The sequence below is a fragment of the Diplotaxodon limnothrissa genome, linkage group LG19, assembly GCF_057381915.1.
Source record: "Diplotaxodon limnothrissa isolate DT_005_m linkage group LG19, D_limnothrissa_male_GT1.1, whole genome shotgun sequence".
Taxonomy (NCBI): Eukaryota; Metazoa; Chordata; class Actinopteri; order Cichliformes; family Cichlidae; genus Diplotaxodon; species Diplotaxodon limnothrissa.
In genome coordinates, this window is record NC_140614.1 from 27,431,106 (window position 1) to 27,441,275 (window position 10,170).

The 10,170-nt window shown below is 39.0% G+C and overlaps 1 protein-coding gene across 2 annotated transcripts in view; it reads left to right on the forward strand.

Moving 5' to 3' along the window:
• Positions 1 to 6,571, forward strand: part of rcan3 (regulator of calcineurin 3) — a 50,161-nt gene extending 43,590 nt beyond the window's left edge. For both annotated transcript variants that reach the window (XM_085342450.1, XM_085342451.1), the window contains one exon: positions 3,485 to 6,571. In XM_085342450.1, coding sequence (XP_085198576.1) covers positions 3,485 to 3,639 — 155 coding nt within the window. In that variant the 3' untranslated portion in view covers positions 3,640 to 6,571. The remainder of the gene's footprint in view (positions 1 to 3,484) is intronic.
• Positions 6,572 to 10,170: the final 3,599 nt, after the last annotated feature.

Sequence of the window (10,170 nt, forward strand, 5' to 3'; positions counted from 1 at the left end):
CAACAGGCGTAACACAGGGAAAATGGTGTGCAACAAATGTATGAAAAAATCTCCTTTGAATCATTCGTCTCTGAACAGTAAAGCCGAAAAAAAGCAGGAAATTATTTCATGCACCTCAGGGGGGCGATGTGGAAAGGATATTTATCTGGGAAGCAATCATGACAAAAGGAAATGGAACATTTTTGAATTATAACTCTTTTAATCTTGACTTTTACTGCAGCGCGTTAGTCACTTCTGAATAGCATCTGAAGTACTTGTTCAGAAGTACATTTAAAGAATGCTGTGCCATTTAAAAATCTGTCTTTCTTAGTGATCTCAGCGAAGAACTTCCTGCTGCTGTGGTTTTTTGCAGAGAAGCATAAAAAAAGGAAACGCCAGACTGAATCCCACGAATCAAATCCATTGTTCGAGCTATGATACATCAGCATCAAGGGTCATTGTCAGTACATATACAATGAAAGAAGCAGTGGATTCAAATGATTTTGCATAACATACACTGACTAATGAGTAAACCCCTTCATAGAAACCATAAGTGGATTTTTGGAGGTGGTGAACGTCTGTGTGTATTTTTTTTCTATCTGCAGTATTAAACTAGGATTAGAAAGTCCTGCAGGGACGATTTATTTCAATTCATCATTACTTATTTCAGGGATTTAGGAGGAGTCATTAAGGGAGGATGGTAAACCAATGGCAATAGTTTATAGAATCTGCCCGAGTGAATCTGCTCTGCTTTCCATTTAGTCGAGCCAAGTTAACATTCATCAATGCCACCCAGGAAAAACAAAACATCCAGTGTGGAAATAGTTGTAGCAGCTAATCTTACAATCACGTTCCTCCCCACCTCAAGAACAATGCTGTTTCATTCTTTCCATGTCTATGCAGATCAACAATTGCATCCTTGTTATTCTAAGTTTAAACAGAGTTCTAGAGGCTCTCAGAACTAAAGTTAGCTCAGTTAAACTGGCAATAGACTACTTGAGTGTTGGCATGCATGCCCAGCCTGCACGGAGCTGCCACAAATGCTAAATACCTTCCCGTTTTAAACCATCCACTCGTATCAGACGAATATGTCGGAAGATTTTATTTCTTACACACACATAGTGTAAATGATAGCAATTGGATATCGTTCAGGTCTCACTTTGCCCTGGAGATTTTGTACCTGGTTGCATATAGAGTGGCATGGCAATATGAAAGCTAATGAGGAACCAGTCTAAATGAGGCAGCACAAACCACCACAGTTAGACTGGCAAGTAAACACCTGCACCTCTGTCTGCCTTGTCAGCAAGATATCAGATCGCCGCAGCCTTTAGAAAATGTCACCTAACACGCACAAGAAGGTGTGCCATTTCCACAGCGTCTTTCCATGCTTGCATATGTGGATGTGATCATGCTGATGAAGTGGAAAAAACAACCCGAGCGCCATTTATTATCACCAAAACTGATGATTAAACTCGCCACGTCCTCGCACGCACAATTACACACACACAGTCCAGTTCGGAGGGCCATTTTGACATGTTCTGCTTTTACCATAGCAACACGAGGCTTCAAGAAACTGCTTTGTTCTGCACGTCACATCCTGCCATCCAACATCAGATTAGCTCAGGGCTGCAGCACAGCACGCTGACTCCCTCTGTCAACTCCCCGTGGTAACAGCAGAACTATATTCGGTGTCCCTCCCTTGTGTTTGGCACCACGGCGAAAAGCGACAAGACCAATTTCCTCCTGTCTGCCAGCTGTCTGATCTCCATGGCGACTGTGATACAATCTCACAAGAGTCCGTTTTCAATCAGAGTCCGCTGAGTTTGGCATCCAGACAAATGGCAAGAGTATTCCGGGGAATAGTTGTCTCTTGAACACGTATCCTGATTTGTTCCTTAACCAACAGGAAAAACAGCTGTCACCATATAATAGATGCCGTACATATTTCAAACATAAAGTATATTTAGTTAGTCAACCATATTAGTGCAAAATTAGTGCTACTCTAGACAGGAGGAGTGTTTTTCGTCTCCTTATCATTCATGGGGGATGTATTCAAATCCCTTCAGTAAAATCAGAGGCACTATAAGAGAGAGACAATTAAATGTGGAACTGAAATTTATGGGAAGGTTTTGGAATGGCAAAGACAAATGTAGAAATACAATTTCCAGAGGCAAAAGCTGTTACATAAGTGTTACTACTTATATAAATTAGATCATATCTGGTGGTTTTATACATGCACTCTTAATGGTATGGTGTCCATTGGTATAATGAATAATGCTTCAAAATAACTGGGCAGTATACTGCCTCCAGGCATTTGAAATGGTCAATAATATTGACTTACTTTTAGACTTAAGGTTGTAAAGTTCTAATATTACTCAAAGAGAGAAAAACATACAGCAGTTTCCTCTGGAATGTACACTACATTAAATTATTAACTTGCATGAAGCCTCTTCTACTGAGCAATGTGTTAGTCCAGTTCTCAGTACTCTGAGTTTTGCCAGTCTCTCTTTACCACAGTAGTGGTTTTGCTTTCATATTTAATCCGTAAATGTCCAATTACCCTTTTTTTAGTTTATTTAATTGAAAAAAAGAATGATGTACTGTGTGTGTATATATGTAGATTGATAGGTAGATATAATGATTAGTTTGCATTTAATCTTCCAACAAACTCATTCTCATAAACTTAGAATTAATTAATCAATTAAAATACGTAGGTGCTGCTGCCAGTTTGTGGAAGTCGCCATGTTTCCCTGCCATCTTGAATACAGTGGCCGAGACGGACATCGCTGTTCTGCCTAATTGTGTTAAGTTTGTTGATACAGACCCGCCACATATGTATTAGATGAGAAGATGAGAACTCATAAGAAAATTGTAATTCATGCTTATTTATTCCTAATATACTCAAAATTGACAAGAGCCAGCTAAACAGCTATGGATGGTTATAAGCCAACATTATACCAGCTAATGTTAGGTTCAGGTGTCCAGGAAATCACATTTTCCCTAAGCATAAACAGTTTGATTATATTCTCACATTGTACGAGAGTTGATTCGCCAAGTGTCCAGCAACTTAAAAGTTTCAATAACACTAGTTAAAAACAGCAGCCTCTGATGACAGAAAATTTCAGGATATTCTCAATAACTCCGCTCAGTATCATCAAGATGGATCAGACTTCTTTAACAAGCTTACAGCCGCCTCCAGAAGTAAACATCGACACATACAGACAGCTGAGATGAACAGCTGACTAACGGCCTGCTAAGAAAACAGCAGATTGTGGAATGTATCTGGTCTGGAGTCATTTTGTTATCTGAGTACACTAAATACAGATGAATGGCAACCAGTTTTATAGGTGACTCGAGTGTAGAAGCATAAAATATCGCACATAAAATATGAAATATGATTGTCCTACAGTGGCCAGGATTATGCACTGCCGCAATTTGCTGACATCTAGTGGTGATATTTTACAGACTGTAACTTAATGGCTCTTCTCTCTTTCCATCCCCTCAGGTGAAAAGTATGAACTCCATGCAGGAACAGAGTCCACCCCCAGCGTGGTGGTCCACGTGTGCGAGAGCGAAACAGAGGAGGACGAGGCAGCGCGGCCAAAGCAGCAGATTGTCCAGACCAGACGTCCCGACGGACCCCCAAAGGTCTTCAACTAGAGAGGCCTCCCTTCCAACACCAGTGGGGCCAAGACCGCCACTTAAGCCCACAACACACCTGCCCTCTCTCTCTCGTCTCTGCACTCACAGAGAGCGTCGATGCCCCTCATTTCAATTCAACTAAAGCAAAAAAAAAAACAAACAAAAAACAACAAACATTGCTCGAAGACGGTGTTTGTGGGGAGCGTGGCGATGGAATGAGGTGGCTTGAAGGGGATGGATGAGAATCACACACACACACTCATCACATTCTGTGGACAGCCTGGGGGAGCGGTAGGCATGCTTGCCTCCACCCCACTAATCTCCCCTCGTTTTCGGCAAGAGGGGTGGAAATACCTGTCCCTACGCAGGCACCTGTCACTTATCGCACACACTCAGCTCTCATTGCTAGTCCTGCTCAGTAGCTTGCTAGTCAGTTAGGTTGTTAGCTGTACCTCTCCCTTCGTCTCACAGTCATATGTAATAATCGAAGATCTTTGGTTGAGGACATGTGATACTTAAGCAAAGATATTTTTCTTTTCTTTCTGTTTTTTTAAACAATAAATTGTGTTTTTAGGTTATACATATGTATTATAAATGTCTATTTTTTTCCTCCTTTTTCATATCTGCTGGTTCGCAGTTTCCGCTCTCATTAAGACTGACTGTGTGATGTTTCCGCTCTTGTCTGCATGTATATACTGTATTACAAAAAATACCTACAGAAACACAAATACTAACAAGCTATATCAAGAAAAAGGAACCTATTTAACATCACACACAGCACGAAGCGCCATATGTGACTAACAAAGTTGTGGTGGTTGTCTGACTTTTTTTTCTTTTTTCTTTTTTTTTTGATTTTGCTTTTTGTCCTTTTTTATTTGGAGAGGTGTTTTTTTGCTGTACTACTAGATGTGTATACTTACTACGTATTTGATACCCCAAAACTTTTTGCATGCTAAGTTACTTCTGTAGATGAAGAGCTGAGGTGTATTTTTTTTCTTAATTGATGTTCGTGACTATGACAGAGGAACGGGTTGATGCTTTTGACGCAAGTGCATATTTGCGCACAGGGTTGAAAGTATGTGAAACGGGGGGGTAGAAAAATAAAAGCTGAATGAGTTTTTGAAAGCTTGACAGTTCAGTCTTTGACTCGACGGCAAATTTGCATGTGTCACTTTTTTGCGATTTGACAGGTCAAACCCCCTTATTTCTTCAAAGGGGTGTCGGGACGGGGTTTGTTTTTCTGTTTTTTTCTGATTCTGTTTGTTGTAATTCACAACTTAAATGTATTTTTTATGTTATTTAATCAAACCCACAATCTGTGTCAGGTTTCCTCCGAAACCTTCTACTGCTTGTTTTGCACTGAGAATCTCTCGATATCTCCGAGCAATTGTGGGACTCTTGATCGTCTCCTGCTGCGCACCAGAGTACTGCGCTGCGTCTGGCTGTAAATAGCTTAGCGGAAAAAAATTTGTTGAAATAGTTCCTTTAGATATTGCAGTTTACCTGAAAGCATTTTGCTGAGAAAAGGGAAAATTAATCACGCCACATGAGATACACCAACCAAAGCATCGACTCATCTCCTAACGTAAAATGATTTCTTTCTTACTCAGAGACTCTGATCTGTATTTCTAAACACAAGGATATCATGTTTCCCCCGACCCACTTGCAGTAGTTTGTATTGAATTAGCGCTCATTTTATAAAAACATACATTCCTTAATCTACAGCTCACCTTTATTTTGTTCCAATAAAATCAAATCAGACCAGTGTGTTTCACCTCCACTGAATGAAACATTTCAGCGCTTTAAAAGCCACACAAAGGAGGCGAGTCTGAACCTCATTTGTGTCATCAGACAGCATGAAATCTAAAAGTACTTTTTGCTATGTAACAATATTAGTAAGCAAACTACAAGTCTGTGTGCATGTGAGCACTTTACTGTCAGTGTGCTGTTATTTCCTTCACATAAAAGTCTTTTTTTAAAGACAAAGTAGGAAGCACATTGTATGTCTTCAGTTTTATTTCTAGTGTTGTTTGTTTTATCTCAAGCTAAACACCTGGTTAGCCTTTTCACCAGCATATTGCAGTGAGTGAAACACTCCACTTCCTTTTTGCTCGTGTGAACCTTTCAGGCCTTTTTTGGATCTGTGGAAGTGCGTTTCTGAAAAGCGGTGTGGACATGCAGTGCAGTTTTAGGTTTGAGAGAGAGAGAGAAAAAAAAGAAACGAGGCAGGATGACAGTGCAGAACAAAATCACTATCTTTGTTTTTGTGTTTGTCCACAAGAAACATTCATTTTATCTTCACAGGATATGAAATGGTTCTTTGAAATGCACCGTGTTGGCAGAGTGCACTTTTATTGGCACTACGGTTAAGCTGTCGCAGTTATCTAAGCAGACGGCAGACTGGTGGAGCTGCTGTGATGGATGATATTGTAGAGGAAGCAGCGGAGCAGAAAGAAGGACACAAGGAAAGATTTTTTATCTCTTTTGTCATGGTGTTTTAACAAACTGGTGCATTTGGTCACAGTTGAAAAGAAAATTTATATTTATGTACATATGCCAAGTGTTTTTTCTGTTGCTGAGGCCAGTCCCGGTGTGCAGTTTGTTATGGCTTCTCTTGGCAATGTTGTAAATGGAAACAAAAAAAGACAAAAATGTATAACAATAAGTTCCGAAGATGCTCGATCAAAACCGACAGTCATCTTGTTGTGTTCAACATGGACTCTGTTTGAATGTTTCTTTTATTTCTGGGGAACGTCTACTAAAAAGCTCAATTATACCGTTTGTCACTGTTGTACTGTTTCCGTTGAAACCTGAATATTGTGTCTTGTATCGTAGGAATCGAGAAAACAACGTAGCAAAACGAGCAATAATTTATAGTTCTATAATACCAGTATGTGTATTTTCATGTTCTGTACTTATTTCTCAGAGATGGTCTCTGTCTCTTACAGTATCCGCTTCGATTTGTGTAGTATAATAGTCATTTGTTTCACATAGAAAAAAAATACATAAAGACTTATTCTTAAAATCTATGTTTAGTGTTGTTTATTTCAGGTGTGTCTTTGCTCGAGGGGCTACACTTGGGATGCAAACACAGAAACAGAATCTCATTCCAAAAAATTAGATAGTTATAGTTGTGCAGAAAGTGAGCTATGTACAGTGTATGTACTGGGCTACACCTCTCAATCTTTGAATCCAGTCTTTTCCAGTCATATTATTGTAAATATGAAGCTTAGCTGTGCGGTCTGCCTTTACAAACATCTGTAAAAGAATACGTTTTTCTAAAGAACTCATGGAATTCATGAGTCCTACTGTAATAGGATGCCACTGTCACAACACGTCACATCATGAGTTTTTATTCCCTCCCAGATGTAAGTGGTATAATTGTGCAATGGAAACCAGAAGGTGGCAGAACACGTAAAGTTACAGAGCAGCTTAAAAGCATTGCCAATGCTCTGCTGACTCAGTAACTCGAGAGTTTCAAACCTCGGGCGTTTCTGTGGCTAAGCAGCTCCTGTAAATGTGTAGTTGTTCTGGTACTTGTGTCCATAAAGTGTGTGTTGTGCCAGACATACACCTGAGTAAAATCTAGTCTCCCAGTTTGTGGCTTTCATAAGTTTTCATTACTTTCACAGAATTCAGCATTAATTTACCAAATGCAAGATCTTTAAAACATTTCCTGATTTTGTTCTTCTTGATCATAACTGAAGGCTTATTTTATTTTACCAAGACCAGCTGTTGGTTCTTCAATAGATTAAATTTATGTGACAGAATAAATCTTATTACTTAGTATTTAAGTACAGTTTTGTTTTTAATACCAAAAACTAGAAAGTCATTTGCAAATAACTACTTTTTTGAAATAGGAAATAAACTGTAAGAACTTGGCATTTTTTCATGTAGAGGAAAGGTTTTTTCTTTTTGCCTGTATGAGCAGCAGATTCTAAAGTGAGAAGAGAGAGACCATCTTGAATTCTCAGCCCACATGATCTCTGCTACACATAAGTTCAGCATTAACAGCTTGCATGCTTGTGACACAATTACATTGTTGTAGTTCCTACACAAGACCACATTTGGTATAATGGGGGGCAGTAACTGACCTTTTTGCTATCAAAATGTCTTTAACTTGTGTTTATAAAATGTCAGCATGCTAAGTTGCTTTGTTTCAATGCACTGTATGCTAGCATGCTGACTGTAGCACTTAGCACATGACACCTGTCCAGTCATGTGACTGCAACAATGAGGGCAAACAGGCAACAAATGCTGGCCCACACTGGCCAATCCACAGAACTGCAGAACAGACCTGTTTGTTTCCAGCAGTTTCTTTTCTATTTTGCAAATTCACACTGGCATGTTTCAGATCACAGAAGAAGTTGCAATATTAGACAAAGATAACCAGCTACCTTGAGTTAATACAAAATGCAGTTTTGATTACTTTATTTATTAAGATAAAAGATCCATCCAAACCTACCTGCCCTGTGTGAAAAAGGAACGTGCACCATTTGTTAAATAATGAGTTAATGGTGATTAACCAAATCTCACTTCAGTTTCACTGACCACACCCAGGCTTCATTACTGCTAAACCAGATGAATCATGAAATCGGTTAAATAGAACCAGTCTGACAAAGTGAAGTAGACTAAAATACCTCAAAAGCAACACTTCATGTAACAATTTGAAGAAACAGCTGAGAAAACAAGTCACTGAAATCTATCATTGTTGAAATGGTTACAAAACCATTTCTAAGGCTTTGGGACTCCAGTGTATTACAGTGAGAGACATTATTTACAGATAGAGAGAACTTGGAGCAGTGGTGAACCTTCCCAGGAATGGCCAGCCTACCAAAATTACTCCAAGAGCACATCAGTGACTCATCTAGGAGTTCACTAAAGAACCCAGAACAATATCTAAAGAACTGCAGGCCTCCCTTGCCTAAATTAGGGCCAGTGTTCATGATTCATGATAAGAAGGAGACAAAAATGTGATCCAGGAGAGAGTTCAAAGAAGAAAACCACTGATGACACAAATGAGTCTCTCACATTTATTAAAAAAGCATCTTAATGATCCCCAAGAATTTGGTGAAAAATATTCTGATTTAAAACCAACACAATATTTCATAAAAAAGAACATCATACCAACAGTCAAACATAGTGGTTGTAGAGTGATGGTCTGCTTTGCTGCTTCAGGACCTGGATGACTTCCTGTAATTGACAGAAACATGAGTTCCGCGTTCTACCAGAAAATCCTGATGAAGCAAGTCCAGCTATCAGTTCATCCACTGAAGGTCAAGCACATGTGGTTTATGATCAAAACACACCAGTCGACTTCTAAACAGCTAAAAAAAGAAAAAGAAAAAATCAAGGTTTTGAAGTGACCTTAAATGTAACATGTTTCTCCTCTAAATTAAAACGTGGCATGGCTAAATTCAAACAATTCCACAAAGAATAGTGAGCCTTAATTCCTCCACTGCGATGTGAAAGACTAATTACTAGTTATCACAAACACTGAATTGCAGTTCTTGCTGCCAAGGCTGGCAAAACCAGTTATTAGGCTTACTTTTTCACACAGGGCCAGGTAGGTTTGGATATGTTTTTGTTCTTTAATAAATGGAAAGGTTATTTAAAGACTGCATTTTGTATTTACTAGAGTTATCTTTGTCTAATGTATCTGTCACACAACAAAAATCAGGAAGGGGACTTTATTACTTTTTCATTATGCTGTATATATTGTTGGGATTCCTGCATTTACATCACCACCAAGAAAAAACAGGTTTAAAAACCCTGTCCTTCACAAACGCAAGCGTAATAAATTATTTCTTGTCAAAACTAATCAGCAAACTTTAGCTAAATACCAAAATAGACGGTTATTTATGTGTCATTCTGGGATAGCGGTGCCAAAGCAGACATAAAATCTAGTTAAAGTTATTTTGATGTCAGGTGAAACATTTTGAGTTTCAAATGACCTACCACTGAAAACCTGGGTTGCAAAGATTGGTGGGGTTAGGCCAATCCACGTTTTTGGTTGGATCAGGAGTTTGCATGGAGGTCAACAGTCTGTGGAACAAACTGAGTGGCCAGTAATCTGTGGATTTCAACAGCTTCTCTGCACATCTGTCAAACGTTACAATAACTGTATGAAAGAGAGAGAAAGCCTTGTTTCATCCTTCAAGTGAGCCTTTAGAAAAATAGCTTCTCGCCATTAAACTGAGAATAAGCCCTGATCATTACAGTATCACATAAATTTTAGTTAATGGCGATTTTACTAGTGTTACATTCCCGTATGCTCAGATTCTTTTGAGTGGCTCTTTGATACAAATGAAGCAGATCAAGTTGTACCAAAAAAAACTTTTATTATTGTGCTGAGTATCAGTGCATATTTCCAACAGGTGAGTTGCGGTTAACACTGTGTGACCAATGTGCACGCATTGTGACCCTAATTATTTTCTGTAGTCACAATTTAACCACAATTTCCTGACTCCTATGCAGGTTATCTGCCGAAAGCTGTCAGAGAGAGCCGCAGTGTTTTCACTAACTTATTTTGAAAGTGCAGCAGACTAG